This window comes from Geotrypetes seraphini, chromosome 6, assembly GCF_902459505.1.
Source record: "Geotrypetes seraphini chromosome 6, aGeoSer1.1, whole genome shotgun sequence".
Classification (NCBI taxonomy): Eukaryota; Metazoa; Chordata; class Amphibia; order Gymnophiona; family Dermophiidae; genus Geotrypetes; species Geotrypetes seraphini.
The window spans coordinates 76583634-76603896 of NC_047089.1; the positions used below are offsets into that span (position 1 = coordinate 76583634).

At 41.3% G+C, this 20263-nt stretch overlaps 1 protein-coding gene across 5 annotated transcripts in view; it reads right to left on the minus strand.

Moving 5' to 3' along the window:
* Positions 1-20263, minus strand: part of DIAPH3 (diaphanous related formin 3) — a 394284-nt gene that overhangs the window by 171828 nt on the left and 202193 nt on the right. For all 5 annotated transcript variants that reach the window (XM_033949909.1, XM_033949907.1, XM_033949908.1 and 2 more), the window contains 2 exons: positions 19249-19378; positions 13642-13766 (listed from right to left, as the gene is read on the minus strand). In XM_033949909.1, the coding sequence (XP_033805800.1) occupies positions 13642-13766; positions 19249-19378 (255 nt within the window). The remainder of the gene's footprint in view (positions 1-13641; positions 13767-19248; positions 19379-20263) is intronic.

Below are 20263 nucleotides of genomic sequence, written 5' to 3' on the forward strand. Positions count from 1 at the left end.
GTTCACAATTTCTTCTGAGCAAAACAATATGTTTTCAAAATGTAGAATCATTTATAATATGCAACAGTAGATCATCTAAATAAACTTGTTTCTTCCACTGTTCCAAGTAAAACCATTTGCTTGAATTACTGCACAAAACAGTTTTTCAGTTTGTTGAAATGAAATTAGAAACAATTTTTAAAAAACAGCAAATTTGCTCAGCTGTATTCAGGATTTCCATAAATGGCAGGATAAATCAGACAGGTAAGTGGGTGATCCGATTTCATCATACCAAGGCAAAGATGCTTCAGCTGACAATGATGTAAGATATAGTAGATTGTTGAAGATCAAAAGCTGTCTTTTAGAAAGGTTTTTTTTCTAGTATGTGATCCATGGTGGTTACCAAGTTAGGCATCCAGACTTCCACATCCACCTTTTTCTTTTTTGTTTACAAGAGTTCAAGCAATTTGCACACAGGCTTCTTGACTGACAAAAAGCACTTATTGGCATAATACAGTAATATAGAGGAACATTTTAGAAAGGATGTCCAAAGTGGAATTTTGATGTCTAAATTGGAATATCCACAGATTCACTAGTATCTAAATTTGTGATTTTTTTTTGTTGTTGTTGTTGTACACATGTATAATTTACATGTCCTTTTGCTGTTCAGAGTATGGTGTGTCTTTTCACCTGATAAAAGTACAATGCTTGGAAAATAATACTGGTAATACAATGGACCAATTGTTATAAAAGGCTGAAACAAAGAAACTTAGGATATGGCCTAAGGATAGTAAAAGAACTGAGTTATAGAGAGGTTATAATACTAGTGCTTGCAGTTCACCACACTTTTAGTAGAAGCTACTGCAAACAAGTAAACATCATAGGTTATTTAAGTATTAAAGATGTCATTAGTTCTTATGTCTGTTTCATCAAATGTGCTAGGACTAATAGCACTAGTAGTTTTGTGTTAGTGGAATTATTTGGATGAGTCATTTCATATATCTGGAAATAAGAAGCTAGAAAGGAATAAGATAATCATATCCTGACATGATATGGCACCAAGATGTATTTTTAATGATGTTTTTAACCTGCTTGAGACAGGTTGAAAAGGTACTTCAGCAGTATCGCTGTCAGACACAAGACGGAATTTTTTTTCTGATAAGTGAACTTTTTTTCACTTAAACACATAAGATCCTCTTCCCAAACTAATACTTACTACATTTAAAGATCTAAAAATGACACTATTAAGTGCTTAAAATCCATGCTGTCAAAACTTGGTCCTGCAGGATGGTATGTTCACTGAGCCTAAATGGTCAGGTTTAGAGAAAATGTTATCCTTATGAGTTTGTGAAGTAGAAAGGACCAAATTGAGATTGAAATATAAAAACTATGAGGATCATGGTGCTTTTTTTTTTTAGTTTGACTAAAGCTCCAGCTACTAGAACTGGTCTGTATGCATACAGTATATAAGATCCCAGTTCTAGGTTATTGCAAGAGCATTGTGGGCTCCTAAAAACAGAACATTCTCTTTTTAAGGCATGGTCTAAATTTTCTCAAAAGGCATCTTCAGGAGGAAACTAAAAAACTCTTTGCTTTGAGTTTAAACAGTGAAGTTGTATGTTTGGGACATTTTTTAAAAGAAAGATTAGGTTCTTACCTCAATAATCTACCTTCTTGTAGATGTGTATAGTAGCCCTGAACCGCAGGGTTATGCATCTGAACCGCAAGTTGCCTGCAGAATGCTGTTATCTTTGAACTCCGCCTCCTTCCCAGGCAGCTGCTCCTGCCCCCTCAGTTTGTGCAAAAGCAATCAAGGAGCACTGTAATGACAGTCATACTGGAAAGAGGGAAACGGGGAAAAATCCCTGACATTACAATTCTGTTCTGCTCTGTATCAAGCATATCCATTAACATCATAGCATTTAAGTAACTGATCAAAACAGATACAAAAACTGTGTGCAACCAGCAGTAATCTTATATAAACCTCATAGCTACTCACATGTTCTTCTATTAAGCAGAGACTTAGACCAGAATTTACTTTCTTTTTTTTCTTTCATCTTAGAGAATTGTCCAAATTCACACTGATCTTAAAGCAGAAGAAGTCTACTTACAGGGCAGGACTTCAGGACTACTAGACATCTACAAGAAAGAAGATTAAGGTAAGAACCTAATCCTTCTTTCTAGTGCAAAGTGCCTATTAGTCTTGAACTATTAGTCTACTGAGCCTGCCTTCAAAACGGAGGACCTGCAAATGGTGTCTCTCCTGGCTGCTATGTCTACTCTATAGAACCTAGTAAAGGAATGAAGGGTAGACCATGTAGCTGCTCTACAGATTTTCTTGGGCAAAATCTCCGCCCATGAGGCAGCAACTCCTCTGGTGGAGAGCACTTTCAATGTGATCGAAGGCTGTTTACTATAGCCTACATACTAGAGAATGACACAGGGACAAATTTGTCCCCGTCCCCACAGAAACTAAATTTTTTTGTCCTGTCCCCGTGAGTTTTGTCGCTGTCCCTGTCCCCGCAGAAACTAAATTTTTTTGTCCTGTCCCCATGAGTTTTGTCACTATCCCTGTCCCATTCCTGTAAGCTCTGCCTTACAACAAAAGAGAAAAGACGACCCAATAATCCACAGTAGAATCAATCCACCGATAAAAACAAAAAACTTTGGATGCTGATGTTGTGAGAATGATTTATTAAACGTCCTTTCACAATAAAACCATAAAAACATAAAAATACTTATGTAATAGTCCAATAGTCCAACCGGACCCTACACGGTCTGTGTTTCGAACACGCCTTCCTCATGGGTTCTAAAAAGGGGGTTAGAGGAAGAATAAAATAATAAATAATAATCATAAATAGGAAATAACAGAGAAGTGACTGTGGTGCCAACCTTGAAGCATGCATATTGGGGTCTATATTTGACCACAAGACGAAAAAAGTGTGCCAAGTATGACCATGCTGTATAGGAAGGCTTAAAACATAGGCAAGAAACATGAGAGGAAAGGGATCTGTAGGGTGCCAAAAGTAACCCATGATGATGGATGAATAAAAGATTAAAATACCATAGTTCTCTGGCTAATTCTATTTTTGTTGTATAATATTATGGAAATTTTCTATTTCCCCTGCTTTATGTATTTTCCTTGATTGTTCTGCTTTCTTTTAAATATTTTGTAGTTCACTTCTCTTCCCTTCCTTGTGTTTATGGGTTTGTTCACGGAGGAGGGTGTTTATGAGCAACTTGAAAAACTGAAGGTGGACAAAGCGATGGGACCAGACGGGATCCATCCCAGGATACTAAGGGAACTCAGAGAGGTTCTGGCGAGTCCTATTAAAGACTTGTTCAACAAATCTCTGGAGACGGGAGTGATTCCTGGGGATTGGAGGAGAGCGGGTGTGGTCCCTATTCATTCATAAAAGTGGTCACAGGGATGAAGCAGGAAACTACAGGCCGGTGAGCCTCACTTCAGTTGTTGGAAAAATAATGGAAGTGTTGCTGAAAGAAAGGATAGTGTATTTCCTTGAATCTAATGGGTTAAAGGATCCGAGGCAACATGGCTTTACAAAAGGTAAATCGTGCCAAACGAACCTGATTGAATTTTTTGATTGGGTGACCAGAGAGCTGGATCGAGGACATATGCTAGATGTAATTTATTTGGATTTCAGCAAAGCCTTTGATACAGTTCCTCATAGGAGGCTGTTGAACAAACTTGAAGGGCTAAAGTTAGGACCCAAAGTGGTGAACTGGGTCAGAAACTGGCTGTCGGACAGACGCCAGAGGGTGGTGGTTAATGGAAGTCGCTCGAAGGAAGGAAAGGTGACTAGTGGAGTCCCTCAGGGTTCGGTGCTGGGGCCAATCCTGTTCAATATGTATGTAAGTGACATTGCTGAAGGGTTAGAAGGAAAAGTGTGCCTTTTTGCAGATGATACCAAGATTTGTAACAGAGTAGACACCGAAGAGGGAGTGGAAAATATGAAAAAGGATCTGCAAAAGTTAGAGGAATGGTCTAATGCCTGGCAACTAAAATTCAATGCAAAGAAATGCAGAGTAATGCATTTGGGGATTAATAATAGGAAGGAACCGTATATGCTGGGAGGAGAGAAGCTGATATGCACGGATGGGGAGAGGGACCTCGGGGTGATAGTGTCCGAAGATCTAAAGGCGAAAAAACAGTGTGACAAGGCAGTGGCTGCTGCCAGAAGGATTCTGGGCTGTATAAAGAGAGGCGTAGTCAGTAGAAGAAAGAAGGTGTTGATGCCCCTGTACAGGTCATTGGTGAGGCCCCACTTGGAGTATTGTGTTCAGTTTTGGAGACCGTATCTGGCGAAAGACGTAAGAAGACTTGAGGCGGTCCAGAGGAGGGCGACGAAAATGATAGGAGGCTTGCACCAGAAGACATATGAGGAGAGACTGGAAGCCCTGAATATGTATACCCTAGAGGAAAGGAGAGACAGGGGAGATATGATTCAGACGTTCAAATACTTAAAGGGTATTAACGTAGAACAAAATCTTTTCCAGAGAAAGGAAAATGGTAAAACCAGAGGACATAATTTGAGGTTGAGGGGTGGTAGATTCAGGGGCAATGTTAGGAAATTCTACTTTACGGAGAGGGTGGTGGATGCCTGGAATGCGCTCCCGGTAGAGGTGGTGGAGAGTAAAACTGTGACTGAGTTCAAAGAAGCGTGGGATGAACACAGAAGATTTAGAATCAGAAAATAATATTAAAGATTGAACTAGGCCAGTTACTGGGCAGACTTGTACGGTCTGTGTCTGTGTATGGCCGTTTGGAGGAGGATGGGCAGGGGAGGGCTTCAATGGCTGGGAGGGTGTAGATGGGCTGGAGTAAGTCTTAACAGAGATTTCGGCAGTTGGAACCCAAGCACAGTACCGGGTAAAGCTTTGGATTCTCGCCCAGAAATAGCTAAGAAGAAAAAAAAAAAAAAAAAAAAAATTTTTAAATTGAATCAGGTTGGGCAGACTGGATGGACCATTCGGGTCTTTATCTGCCGTCATCTACTATGTTACTATGTTAAGTCTGTTAATAGTCCTGTAGGACTTAATTATTGTTAAGTATTGTATTGTTCCCTAACTATTGTAATTTTATTATTATGTTCATCGCTTAGAAATATGATTAAGCGATCAATCAAAAACCTTATTAAACTTGAAAACTTGATCTATAGGGTGCCCAGCTTAACCACACAAGCCTCAAACACTTATGATTTTAAAGTGTTTGAAGCTTGTACAAATGAGGACAGAGCTTGCAGGAACGGGGCATGGACAAGAAAAGAACTTATGGGGAATGGACGGGAAAATGAGTTTTCATGGGGATGGGGAAAAATTTGTCCTTGTGTCATTGTCTACTACTACATACACAGAGGTAATGGCCATTTTAATCCATCTGGAAAATTGAGGCCTTAGACGCCAATCTCCCTTTCTTAGCATGAAAGGTCAGAACAAAATGGTGATCCGATATGCGAAACTCATTGATAATTTTGACATCCAATAGATGTAACACTTTATCCTTTTTCTTAGACCCCCTTAGTGTGAAAAGTGTGCAAACAGACTTCCCGATTGACGTGGAAGGCCAAGACTACTTTCGGTAAGGAGGGAACCGTGCCTAAGGAAAGCCCTGCTTCCGTAATATTAAAGAACGGCTCCCTATAAGACAGGGCTTGTAACTCGGCGACTACATCCGAGTAACCTTTACTCATCAGGCAGCCCACTCAAGAGTCAAGTCTTAACCTTTTCCTAACGTGTGTCCCGGATGACGGGACATTCCAAAAAATGTTGTTGCCATCGTATGTCACAAATTACTCGGATCTGTGAAAAATCAATAATGTAATAAGACACACTTTCACAAGACAAAAAACCCAAATAATGTCATGTAAAGAATGTAGGCAGTGCTGCTTTAGTTCCAGGGAGAAAATTCAGACTGAATTGGAGGAAAAGCCTCAGACAAAAGCCCTCCCACCACCACAATGGTGGATAGAGGTGGTAAGGTGGTAACCTCACTGGCAAAAACCTCCGTGAAACTCCCAATATAAAGAACTATAAGCAGGGCTGTCTATGCTGGATAGAAGAAAAAACTTTCCACTTATCTCAATTGATCGGTACACCACCGATCAATTGAGATAAGTGGAAAGTTTTTTCTTCTATCCAGCATAGACAGCCCTGCTTATAGTTCTTTATATTGGGAGTTTCACGGAGGTTTTTGCCAGTGAGGTTACCACCCTACCACCTCTATCCACCATTGTGGTGATGGGAGGGCTTTTGTCTGAGGCTTTTCCTCCAATTCAGTCTGAATTTTCTCCCTGGAACTAAAGCAGCACTGCCTACATTCTTTAAATGACATTATTTGGTTTTTTTGTCTTGTGAAAGTGTGTCTTGTTGCCATCGTATGTCCCATGTTCTTTTTCACTGAAAGGGTGGTTGATCGCTGGAATAGTCTTCCACTAGAGGTTATTGAGGCCAGCAGCGTGCCTGATTTTAAGGTCAAATGGGATAGACACGTGGGATATATTCACAGAGAAAGGTAGAGGGTGGGTCATTGAGATAGGCAGACTAGATGGGCCATGGCCCTTATCTGCCGTCTGTTTCTATGTTACAGTACACCTTCTACCTATCATTTGTCTCATCTATTGGGCCATTGTGTTTACAATAGCCGTAAATGATAACGGTGAATAATACAAAACTTTGTTAAAATAATTATGATTGTTAAAATAATTATGATTGGACATCTGAGAGGATGTTCTGGGCCAGCCAATCTCTGCCTGGCTGGCCCAAAACTTCCTCTCCAACGTCAGAATTGATGTTAGGGAAAAGGCTGCTGGTCTGTTGCAGTGTCGGAAAATGAAGAACTTGGCAATGGCGGCGTCTGCGGTGGCTTGGGGGCCTGTTCCCAGATAGCCCCGGCAGTGGCTTGGGGAGACAGAAAGACAGAAAGTAAGAACAGGGAGACAGAAAAGAGAGGTAGGGAGGCAGAAAGAAAGGGGGATAGGGAGACAGAAAGACAGCAGAGAGAAAGGAAGTAAGAAAGGGGGGCAGGGAGGCAGAAAGAAAGACAGAGAGAAAGAAAGAAAGTAAGAAAGGGGCAGGGACACAGACAGGTCCACATACCAGAGTCTGCGGGGCCAATCAGGTGCCACTAGGACTATTAACACCAGATGGCTTGCAATCCTGTGAATGACTCGTCCTAGCATGGGTCACGGGGGCTACATGTAAAAGAACCCTTTCTCTGACTATGGTAAGACCAACACATCCAATCTTGCATTTCCAGGCTCGTATCTTTGTCTGTAAAAATGAGCCGCCTTTGTGTTTTCTGATGAGGCCATCAGAACCATCTTTGGACGCCCCCACCATGAACAATGGATTGAATGCCTGGAGGGAAAGTGACCATTCTCCTGGGTCAAGAGTCTGCTGACTGAGAAAGTTGACCTACTCCCACTATGCAAGCCTGCAAATGAGCTTCTGACCTCAAAAGTTGAGCTTCTAGGCATAATGGGGTGCTTCTGCTAACTCCTTGCCTGTTGACATAGGCCACTACTGTCACACTGTCTAAGAAGACACTGATTGCCTTGCCTTCCAGAGAATTCTCCAGTACCTGCAGCACTAGCCAAATGGCTCTGAGTTCTAGCCGATTTAAGAACCACTTGTCCTGAGTCAGTGATCAATGACACTGAACTGAGTGTCCGATGCAATGACCTTCCCAACCTTAAAGATCGACCTTGGTCATTAGTATCTCCCAGAAGGAAATGAGGAGAGGCATGCCCCTCAAGAGTGATGCTGTCTGCAGCCACTACTACAGGTTGTTCCTCGCTTCCGGTAATCATGGAAGTGGCTGTTGAAGCGAGTCCATCTGAGGAAATCAGCAAGATAGGCTAGTTTTGGAGAGGTTTCATGTGCGCTCTCACCCAAAGGACCACCTCTATAGCTGCCACCATCGACCACAGGACCTATAGATAATGCCACGCCTTGGGAGTCGGACTCTATAGCAGGTCCGAAATCTGTTTCTGGCGCTTCAGTCTGCATGGCTCTGGAAGAAAAACCTGGCAAAAGGCTAACTCCCAGGAACTCCAGGCACTTGGTCAGCTCCAGCTGAATTTTCTTGAAGTTGATGATCTATCTCAGAATCTGGAGGAGTTGGACCACTCTCAAAATTGCCTGTTCTCCTTCTTCCCTGAATGGGGCTCTCATTAGCCAATTGTCCAAATATGAATTCGTTTGAAATCCTGCCTTGCGGAGGTGCACTGCTACCACCACCATCACCTTGGTAAAGGTGTGAGGTGCCATTGCTAGGCTGAAGGGGAGCACAGAGATATGGAAATGCTGCTCCAGCACATGAAACCGCAAGTACCTCCTATGGGCCACAAAAATAGGAATGTGGAGATGGGCTTCCTTCAAATCAAGGGAGGCAAGAAGTTCCCCCTGGTGCTTCTGCTGCTATGAATGATCATATGGTCTCTATGTGGAAATGTGGCAATTTTAGTGCAGCATTGACCGACTTAAGGTCCAGAATTGGCCTCCAGTCATCAGAGCCTTTCTTTGACACTATAAACTATATGGAGTATCTGCTCAAGCATGATTCATCGTCTGGGACTGGCTGTATGGCACAAAGATCCAGTAGCCTTTACACAGTTGAATGGACTCGAAAGGCTCTCTCCAGCTGGCCAACAAGAGAATCTACAAAATGGTCCTGAAGGGAGGCACAGAATAATTTCTAGTACCCAACGGTCTGCGCCAGTCTGAGAACAGACCGACCAATAGGCCGACAGCCTTGTCCTGGCATCATTGTGGTTTATTGGAGGCTGGAGAGAGGCGAGATCCAGAGGCTTGCTGTCTCCTGCCCCTACTAAACCTCTGTCATGACCCCTGAAAGGACCTCTACATTGTTTGGCCTTCTGTATATGGACAGAATCTTCAACAGCCTTGAAAATTCCCACATCCTGAGGCGTCTGGGGTCTGCTGTCCGGAAAGGCCTTAAGCCGATGGTCCTTGACACTGGCTATCAGGTCATCTAGACCCTTGCTAAATAGCATCTGCCCCTGAAAGGGAAGTCTTAGTGTAACTTTAGAGGCTAAATCTCCTGTCCACTGTCTGATCCAGATCATCCTCTGGGCGGAGACAGAATAGGCTGACACCTTACTCATAACTCTGATGATATCATACAGAGTGTATGCTATATAATTCACCTCAGATAGCATTTGGGGTCTTAGGCTTCCTCTGAGGCTGGAACTCAAGACAGCTGGATATGGCAAGCACATGTTACAAAATAAGCCACGGCTGCTGCCTTAATCCCTAAAACTTCAAATTGTCCCTTAAGGGCCATGTCCACTTTATGATCCTGAGTATCTTATAACATCACACCTCCTTCACTAGGCAAGGAGGTTCGCTAGGTGACCTGCACAACCAGCGAATCCACCTTCGGCTGAACAGCTGCTGAAAATCCAGAGCCATAGGGTAAGGCTTGGATATAGTCTTAGCCACTCGCAGAAACCCCACTGGCGATTCCCAGTGGTCCATAACCAGCTTTGTGATGTCCAGATGCGAGGGAAAGCATGCGGTCAAAGTAATTGAGCCACTCATAATTGAGCACTGCGAAGAGGGGGCTGGAGGAACTTCCAGCTTCAATTTGTGCAGTGAGGTAGAAATAATGTCTGAGAACGCAGAGGCTTTAAACAGCTAGCACACCATGGGGTCTTCTCCCTAAGTCCAGGGCCACTACCACTTCTGGACTGCTGTTCTCGTGCAGAGAACCATACTCTGCCATAGAAACTGCATCCTAGGACAATAATGGCATGGAATCGGAATGTGCATCCTCCCAGCCTATGTCAGACTGAACATCCTGGTCCAGCTATGTGTCCTTATCTGGTTGGGGCAAACACTGAGGGGAGATCCCCTGCACTACTGCCTCTGTCGCACTTAACACAGACACAGAGGATCTTCAGCAGTTCAAACAGGTATTCCACAAAAGGCTCACAAAATTTGGGGTGAAGTCTTGTACTGGGGTCTTGAGGACCCCACCAGGGACCTCCTGCAGGCTCTCCTGGGCTCTGCAGCAACTACATGTCTGTACTTAGCCAATGCATCTTCAGAGAGTTCTAGAAATGGTCTATTGCAATTGGAGTTCACCTCCTGGGGGACTCAGGGGAGGCTGAGTTCAAGGCTCCCACACCTTCCTGTGCGTTCTGCCACATATGAGACATGGATACTCCTTGGCTGTCCATCCAACACAAAGCTGGTATTATAGAGGTAGAAGGCCTGAGGGGTTCATCCCAATTGATTTTATGTAAAATTGAAGGGTTTTTAAGCAGATGGAAGCTTAAAGAAAAAAGATAATTTAAAATCCAAGATGGCCACCACCAGCAAAATTGTGTCAAAAACAGCCCGTGAGGACTCATCTGAAGTAGAAAAATACAGGGAAAGGGGTTTTAGAGGTTTGGGTTGGGGGAGCCTTTGCTCTGGTTGCAGAAATCTTAAAATTTCATTTTTGGAGATCCCCCCTCCAATTTCCCCATAGGCTATAATAGCCTTACTCACTGTGCCATGTGACTTGTTGCTTCAGCTTAGGAGTGTAGTTGGAACAAATGGAGAAGAACTCTGGTTCACAGAATAAATTTGGTCTTCGAACTGAGCCTCAACCCCCATAAAACCTCACACCGTGAAGGGGGAAGATGACCACGCAGCCAGCCCACTATTAATCTCAACCAAGGCAAGGAGCTAAACAGCCTGCATTCAAGCTCCTGATAAATCATAGATGCAAGCAGCTATACAGGGGATGGCCCCTGAGCTCCAAAAAAATAGAAAAGCAGGCTGGCTAGTTAGGTGTCCACATTTATTCAAATCTTACATTCTTACATCAAGGGGGAAAGTCTTCTGGGCGGCTTACAATCTAAAATCAAAGTCATACTAAAAATGGTAACATAAAATCACAAATGACGTAAAAGTTAGGTTTAAATGGAGAACTACAATTATTAAAGAATAGAGGGGGAAGGAAGTAAATACATTAGGTTAAAAAAAATTGTATCTAGCAGAAAGTCCTCCAGTGCAGATATCTATATTTACTTTAATAAGCATCAAAAAAAGAAATGTTTTTGAATCAGCTTTGAACTTATTGATAGATCTCAATAAATGAAGAGCTAAAGGTATAGAATTCCAAAGTTGTGAACTATTTACAGAAAAAATAACAGCTCTAATACATTCATGAACGATTTCTTGATGTGATAGAATTATAAGACAATTTTGATTTTCTGACCCGAGAGCTCTCAAAGGTGTATATGGATTCAAGAAACGTACAAGATAGGGAGGCTGGCCTATCATTAATACTTTAAAAGTCAGTAAGAGTATTTTATAGGTAATATGATGGTTAATAGGTAGCTAATGGTTTGCTTTCAAAAATGGGGTAATATGATCAAATTTACGGATATTATATATTAACCAAATAGCTATATTTTGTAGAGTCTGAAGTCTTCTAATATCTTTTTGACATGCAACGGCATAGAAAGCATTACAATAATCAAGTTGCTGGATCACTAATGAATGCACTAATATATTCAGAGCCTCTGTGAAGAGCAAAGAACAAACCGATCTATAAAGACATAATTTAAAAAAGGATTGTTTAACCACCTGTGATTGATAAGATAACTTAGTATTAATATTACCCAAAGAATCTTAGTAGTGGTAACCAAAGGGATTGGTATATTGTTTAATTGAATCTGTATCTGCAGAGTTACATGATCATAGGAAGTAAAAATTATAGGAATATGGGGGGTGGGGGGTGGACAAAGATGACAGCCTGAGTTCTGTTCTCCAGAATGCCATTGCTTATTTCCAAATACTGTACAGTGGTACCTTGGATTACGAGCATAATCCATTCCAGGAGCATGCTCGTAATCCAAAATGCTCGTTTATCAAAACAAATTTCCCCATTGGGGATAATGGAAACTCAGATGATTTGTTCTAGAATCCGGGGTCTATACCTGTTGGGTGCCGGGTGCTGCAGCGGCATCTCCTCCGTCGGTCATCTGAAGAAGAACCCCACAGTGCTGCTTCGGGGGGGGGGGAGGATGCCAGCCGCCGGAGAACCCCACAATGCCGCTTCAGGGGGGGATGCCAGCCGCCGGAGAATCCCACAGTGTCGCTTCGGGGGAGGGGGGATGCCAGCCACTGGAGAACCTCGCAGTGCCTTCAGAGGAATGCCTCCTCCATCCGCCGGCCAGCCCTCCACATCAGATGCCCCTCGCATGCTGGAGAGCCCCCACCCGAGACCACGCAGCCAAGCGCCGCCCCACCCGCACGCCACGCATGACACGCACAACGCCGATTGACGCTGTGCGCGTCACACGCAATGCGCAGGCGGGACAGCACGCGGCCGTGTAGGCCCAGACAGAGGTCCTCCAACCTGCGGAAGGCACCCGATGTAGAAAGCTGGCTGGAAGACGGAAGAGGAATCCCCCGAAGCGGTGCTTCCTGGACTGTAAGTGCTCATTGATCGGGGCAGTGCTCGGTTTGCGAGTCAAAAGTTTGCTGAGTGTTTTGCTCGTCTTGCAAAACACTCGCAAACCAGGTTACTCACAAACCGAGGTACCACTGTATTCTGAATGGTTAAAAAGAAATCTAAGACCTGGGTTTTTCCATCTGAACCTGGGTTTGTATCACAATTTCCTGGCCCGAAGAATTAGTTTGTGGAGTGTGGACTGAAGAAGAATCTGGAGAAACAGATCTCAGCTGGAGATAGGAACTGAGTGAAGGTTTCTTTGGCCTTCCTTGAGGCGGTTAGTATCTGAATTCAAGAAATCTTGGGACAAGTACATAGAATCTCTAAGGGAGTGAAAGGGAGAGTAAATGTCATGGTTGTGCAAACTCGATAGGCCATATGGCCTATCTACCTTTATTTTTCTAGGTTTCTCTCTCTCTCTCCCCCCATACCCTTCAAAAGCTCTAGATTTTTCTCTCTCTACACCCAAGATTAGACCTACCCTTTTCTCCCTCCTTCCAAGTTTAATGGCCCAGTCTCTACCCCCCACAGGGTCTAATCTCTAACTCCATTTTTATTCCTCAATCCCCAGCAAAATCCCCAGTTTATTATTTCTCTCATCCTGCACCAGCTTGCCTTCTAAGGTACCAGCTTGTTGAATGAATCTCTTGCTTCCTCATTCTGACCATGTGGGCTGATATTACAGCTTCCTTGCTTTACTTCCTAGGTGGCTGAGTCTGCTACAGTTTATTGCTTCCAGCCTATGTAAATCCCATCAACATTATCTATATTTCTTTCCTAGTGACACTTCTAGTTCCAGATCTGTACAACTGCACAGCCTTGCATATGAAAGGAATTCTGTGTATTCTGTATTAAATAACCCACCCCCCAAATCTAATACTTATCATTACTTTACAATAATGTGACTATTTTTAAGTTTTAAAAAATACCAGTAATAAGGATCTTGCATTCAATGAGATATTTCACATTTTAAAAGTAAACCCTTCTTATGAAACAATATTAAAAATTCACTTTTTCCATGCTACAAACAAATCACCACTTCAGATTATGAAAGCTTATAAAAGTTAAGTGTTGTGTTCATGTTTTGCAATTCTACCTAAACTATTAAATAAATTTTAACTTCATCTGGCTTATCCTGTATAAAAACCATGTAACTGTCAAAAGGATATTGACATCTTTGTTACAAAATAGTCACGCAGATCCTCTGGAGGAGAAAAGGTTGCAAGATCTTTTTCAAGTTGCTGGAGCTGCTTTTCTATTTGCTTCAAATTTTTTTCTAAGTTTTCTGTGGAGACTAAAATAGAGAAGATTTTGAAAATAATGAGCCTCTATTAATTTGTTATAATACTACTGTTTTTATCACATGCTCTCTTTCTGTTATATTTACCACTGGTTTGTGGTACATTTGCTATATTCAAAAATTTTCAATAAAATATGTTGAAGTAAAAAAAAAAAAAGAAATATGAAACACTTGTAAGCTTACAACAAATGCCACAAAGCAAAATTACACCATAACAATTGCCTAAGGACAGCAGGATGACCATTTTCACAATGGACAATGTAACTTAAAGGAGCATTGTACAGTAAACAATCCCCAAAGTCCTTAATGGAAGCATTTGGAAGTGACTTGCCACACATGCACATACCTTCCAAGCTACCACTATCACATGGAACCAACTCAATCTGATTCAATAGTTGATAGAATTCAATTCCAAGGGGTGTTGAGTAGAGCAATGAGAATATTCATCCTGTGTCATGAAAACATTTGTTGAGAAAATTTAATTTCTCCAATGACAAGAAGGATGCAACATTTTCACTAATAGGAATCCTTAGTTATATCAGGTTGTTCTAAATGGAGACATTCATGGAAATGAGGATTGCAGGAATCCCACTAGATCAGTCAAATCCAATCAATCCAGAACCAATTGCTGCTATCACACAACCAGTCCTAAAGTAGAGAAAAAGCCTCAGATGTAAAAGAGCCAAAACCCTGGTGAACCCCAGTGGAGTACGCAAAACAGAATGGCTCACTTTCATTCATAGCCTGAAAAAAAAGACCACATAATCTAATCTAATCTAATCCTTAGGTTTGTATACCGCATCATCTCCATGTTTGTAGAGCTCGACGCAGTTTACAGTAGGAGAAATAGGAAGGAACTACAACAGAGGGTTAGTGGTAGAAGTGTGAAGAAAATTTAGAGGACTTGGGATGCCAAGATATAAGAGCTTCCTTGATTCCTAAGTTGGAGGGAGACTTGCATTTTTTGAGAAAAGCCAGGTTTTCAGATGTTTGCGGAAAACTTGGAGAGAGGTCAAGTTCCGAAGAGGGGAGGTAAGGTTGTTCCAGAGCTCAGTGATTTTGAAGTGGAGGGAGGTCCCTAGCTTTCCTGTGTGGGAAATGCCTTTTAGGGAGGGGAAGGATAGTTTTAATTTGTGGTAGGATCTGGTGGTATTAGGGTTTGAGGAATTCCAAGAAAGAGGGATAAAGGGAGGGAGGATACCATATAGGATTTTGAAAATTAAACAGGCGCATTTATAGTCGACCCTGGCGATTATCGGAAGCCAGTGGAGCTTGGCCAGGAGCGGGGAGACATGGTAAAATTTACTCCCTCTGCAATGGTCGGAGTGAATGGTGTAAAGAGGGAGTGGGAACCTTGAGAAAGCCCTTAGAACTACACGGGCGAAACATGTTGGTGATTCTACCCCCGTTGAGTAGCGTCTTTTGCACAGCTAAGAACTTTTAGTACATATTTATTTAAATGAGTTAAATTATAACTATCAAAAACAATCAAAATATTTATTGCACTGGATCCGATGACGAGTGGGAGCATAAAGCCCAGCATAATGAGAGTAGTTTGAGTGCGTGGTGGCCCGCTGAGAACCAGTAAGATTAGTCAAAATCTAGAGAATGAAGCACGGCATGATTGTGAGATAAAGTCTTACATTTGATTATTTTGGATATTGGAGTGTTCTTCATTCAAACTTATCTAATTAGTGCCTTTAGTTGCATAATCTTATCTGGTGGCACAACAAAGAACTTTGTCTTATCAGGGTTAAGCTTGAGTTTGAAATCCTGCATCCAAGAGTTCATCAATTTCAACACAGACTCAATTTTATGAGAGATATGAGATAATACTGTGGCACAAGGTATGACAAATTGTGATATCATCAGCATAGCTGAACAGTTCTATACCTAGGTTACTCAAACTGTAACCCAGGGAGGAAAGATGCACTGTATAAGGGTATTTGTCAAAAAGACATCGACCGCTTACAATTGATACAAAACACTGCCATAAAAATCATTACAAATAGAAAAAAAATGTTACTTATTATGTTATACTATGATATATAATATGTGTATATTTTTATTGAAAATATGATGAAGGGTGGGTGGTAGAGGGGGTTACTGATTTTACTAGAAGTCTATGTGGCAGATATCAAAGTGCTATTCTGGAATAATTTGTTTGTAATAAACTCTTAGAAACATAGAAACATAGAAAGATGACGGCAGAAAATGGCTACAGCCCATCAAGTCTGCCCACTCTACTGACCCACCCCATTAAGTCTGAGTGCTGATGACTTAGTTCCTTAGCTCGACCCTCGTAGGGATCCCACGTGGATGTCCCATTTATTCTTAAAATCGAGCACGCTGGTGGCCTTGATCACCTGCACCGGAAGTTTGTTCCAGTGATCCACCACCCTTTCTGTGAAGAAGTACTTCCTGGTGTCACCACTAAATTTCCCTCCTCTGAGTTTAAGCGGGTGCCCCCTTGTGACCGAGGGTCCCTTGGGAACAAATATGTCGTTTTCCACCTCGACACGACCTGTGACGTATTTAAATGTCTCAATCATGTCACCCCTTTCCCTGCGCTCCTCTAGAGTATAGAGCTGCAATTTGCCCAGTCTTTCTTCGTATGAGAGACCCTTGAGTCCGGAGACCATTCTAGTGGCCATCCGCTGGACCGACTCGGCTCGAAGCACATCTTTACGGTAATGTGGCCTCCAGAATTGCACACAGTATTCCAGATGAGGTCTCACCATGGTTCTGTAAAGTGGCATTATGACTTCAGGTTTGCGGCTGACGAAGCTTCTCTTGATACATCCCATCATTTGCCTTGCCTTGGATGAGGCCTTCTCTACTTGTTTGGCAGCCTTCATGTCTGCACTGATGATTACTCCCAAGTCCCGTTCTTCTGAAGTCCTAGCTAGTGCTTCTCCATTCAAGGTGTATGTTCTGCATGGATTTCTGCTGCCGAGATGCATGACCTTACACTTCTTAGCGTTGAAGCCCAGCTGCCATGTTGAGGACCAGTTTTCCAACATGATCAGATCCTGCGTCATACTATCCTTGAGACTGCTTTCACTTACTATATTACACAGTTTGGTGGCGTCGGCGAACAGTGCTACTTTACCCTGAAGCCCCCGGGTCAAGTCCCTTATGAATATGTTGAAAAGGGATGGTCCCAGGACTGATCCTTGCGGCACTCCGCTAGTCACCTCCGATGTCTCAGAGAGGGTGCCGTTGACCACCACCCTCTGGAGTCTTCCACTCAGCCAATCATTGACCCATGCAGTTAGTTTCTCACCTAACCCCATCGATTTCATCTTGTTTAATAGTCTACGGTGCGGGACACTGTCAAAAGCTTTACTGAAATCCAAGTACACTATGTCCAGAGACTCTTCCGAGTCTAACTTTCCTGTCACCCAGTCAAAGAAGCTGATAAGATTGGATTGGCATGACCTGCCCCTAGTGAATCCATGTTGACAGGGATCCCTCAGATTTCCCTCATCCAATATCGTGTCCAATTTACCTTTAAGTAAAGTTTCCATGAGTTTACACACTATTGATGTGAGACTCACTGGCCTGTAATTCGCAGCCTCTGTTCTGCAACCCTTTTTGTGCAGAGGAGCACTTGTTGTTTAATTTGAAAATGAATAAAGAATTATTTAAAAAAAAAAATAAAAATTGATCATGCCACCCCTCTACTAAAATCTGCTCATTGGCTGCCAATTCCTTATTGGATTATTTATAAAAATAGCTATTCTCTCTTAATTCTCAAAATACTAAAGAACCGGCCTTTATCCATAAACTTCTTATTCCTCTCGAACCTACTCGAATCTTAAGATCCGCCTTTAAGTATCTACTCCAAATACCATTATTGAAAATCATTAGCACACGTCGAGCTACTTCATTCGCTATTATAGCCCCCCACGATATGGAATTCTCTACCTTGTCATATCAGGGCGGAAAAAAATCTAGACAAATTTAAGGGAAATTTAAAGACTTACCTTTTCCACGATGCATTTGACTCTTAATAAGATCTTGAATATTGTCAGAGTTGCTCAACAATCTTGATTGTTTCCCCTCCCTTTTGTGGTTTACCTTCTATGTACTCTTTACTTTTAATTTTGTAGTTCCCCCCTTATTTCCTATTGCTTTCTTTGTATTGGTCAAGTTTTGTTAACTGAATATTCATCTGTTTTGTCTTCCCCTTTTTAATACAATTTGTAAAACGCTTAGAAGTTCTGATTTGTGTTTAATCAAAAATTTTAATAAACTTGAAACTCAAATAATGTGGGTGAAAGTGGGGAACCCTGGGGTACACCACTTGGATTTTTCCAGTTAGAGGAAAACTGATTATTAAACTTAACCCGATATTGTCTGGATTCCAAAAACCCTTTAAACCACAGAACATTACCCTGTAGCCAAAAGCATCTAAACAAGCCAATAATTTGGCATGATCTACCAAATCAAAGGCACTACTTAGGTCGAATTGAAGCACCAGCACACTGTTACCCCTGCTCAGTAGGCTATTTAAATGGTCTAATAATGTAGTCAACACTGCCTCAGTACTAAAGTAGAATGGTCTGAAATTTGGCAGCTAAAATTTAATGCTAAGAAATACAAGCTCGTGCATTTGGGGAACAGTACAGTTTAGGGGGTGAAGAACTTATGTGCACGACAGAAGAGCAGGACTTGGATGTGCTTGTATGTGATGATCTTAAGGTGGCCAAAAGATGACGGCAAAAGCTAGAAGGATGCTAGGGTGCATAGGGAGAAGTATAGCCAGTAGGAAAAAGGAGGTATTGATGCCCCTGTATAAGACTTTGGTGAGACCTCATTTATAATATTGTGTACAATTCTGGAAGCCGCACCTTCAAAAAGATATAAAAAGGATGGAGTTGGTGCAGAGGAAGGCTACTAAAATAGTCAGTGGTCTTTGTCATGAGGTGTATGGGGACATACTTAAAGATCTCAATATGTATACTTTGGAGGAACAGCGGGAGAGGGAAGATATGATAGACGTGTTTAAATACCTATGTGGCATAAATGCATATAAAGCAAGTCTCTTTCATTTGAAAGGAGGCTCTGGAATGAGAGAGCATAAAATGAAGTTAAGAGATGATAGGCTGAGGAGTAATCTAAGGAAATAGTTTCTTACAGAAAGGTTGATAGATGCATGGAATAGTCTCCCAGTACATGTGGTAGAGACAAATACTGTCTGAATTCAAGAAAATGTGGGACAGACACGTGGGATCTCTTAGGAAGAGGAGGAAATGGTGGATGCTGAGGATGGGCAGACTGGATGGGCCATTTGGCCTTTAACTAATATATTTCTATGTAAACAAAAGATGTAAAATTATCACTTCATTCACAATTCCAAAAAACTGAAGAAAATTCTTTTCTTGCAAGTATTTCTACAACAATGGCAACAGCAAACCATTAGCGAAGCCTTAAATATAACTAGACAAAATTTTGTACAGTAAATTCAAACCTTTACTAGCTTTGTCTATATACTGCAACTCTTCAATGAAGTTCATAAGGTCTGGGAATCGTTTTTCACACAGTTCAGCCAGAAAATGAAGCAATGTAGTTTTCTGATCAGCAGACTTTGTATCCTTGAGCTAGAAAGAATACATAAATATAAAATAATACAAAAGTTAATAACTTTAAAAAAATTCAGATATGCTCATTATCAATACACTGTATATGCTACATTGCTACATTTTAAAATTATTTGTATAGCCAAAGCTATTTTAGAATTAATTAGTTACCACAAAAATATTTTAAGAAATGTTTTTTGGTAACATTTGAAATGTCTTAACATATTCCAGTGTTTCATTTCAAAAAGGAAATTGGTGATTTACACTGTTTTCTAGTTATTTGCTTTATTTATTTATTAATTTTCAAATTAAATCACCAAGATTAACTTGTACAGAAAGCATTATTAGTTATTAGATATATACAACAAAGAATACATAAAAAACCAAAAGAATAATAAGTCTTCGCTAATTATGCTCAAGTCCTTAATTATAGGATCCAGGATAATACAATTTAGCGAGAAAATAAGAAAAATGAACTAAACATACACTTTGAAGGATAATAATGGCTATAACGCTGAGTACAGGAGTTAAATTCCTTGGGCTTAAGGGCTTAAGATTTTTCTACTTCCAAATGGGACAATTCTAAAAAAAAATGAAGTGAACTGATTTGGCTCAAAGAAAACATATTTAACAGTGTGGTAACACACTGTACACTTACAAGGTTGTCGTAAGTAAAAAGTAGCACCCAAAGATAAAACCCCAGGTTTCATCAAAATAAATTCTGCTGCTCCTGTGAAAAATCAGGGAGCATCTGTATTTTAAATCCCATGAATTCTGTCTATTTTTAAAGAAAAGTTTTAACAACCAGACTTCATCAATAGAAAGAGCTACAGATATAATCAAAGTTGTTGGCACTGCTGCTTCTTTATCTGATTTCTCCAATAATTCCGATACATTTAATAATTC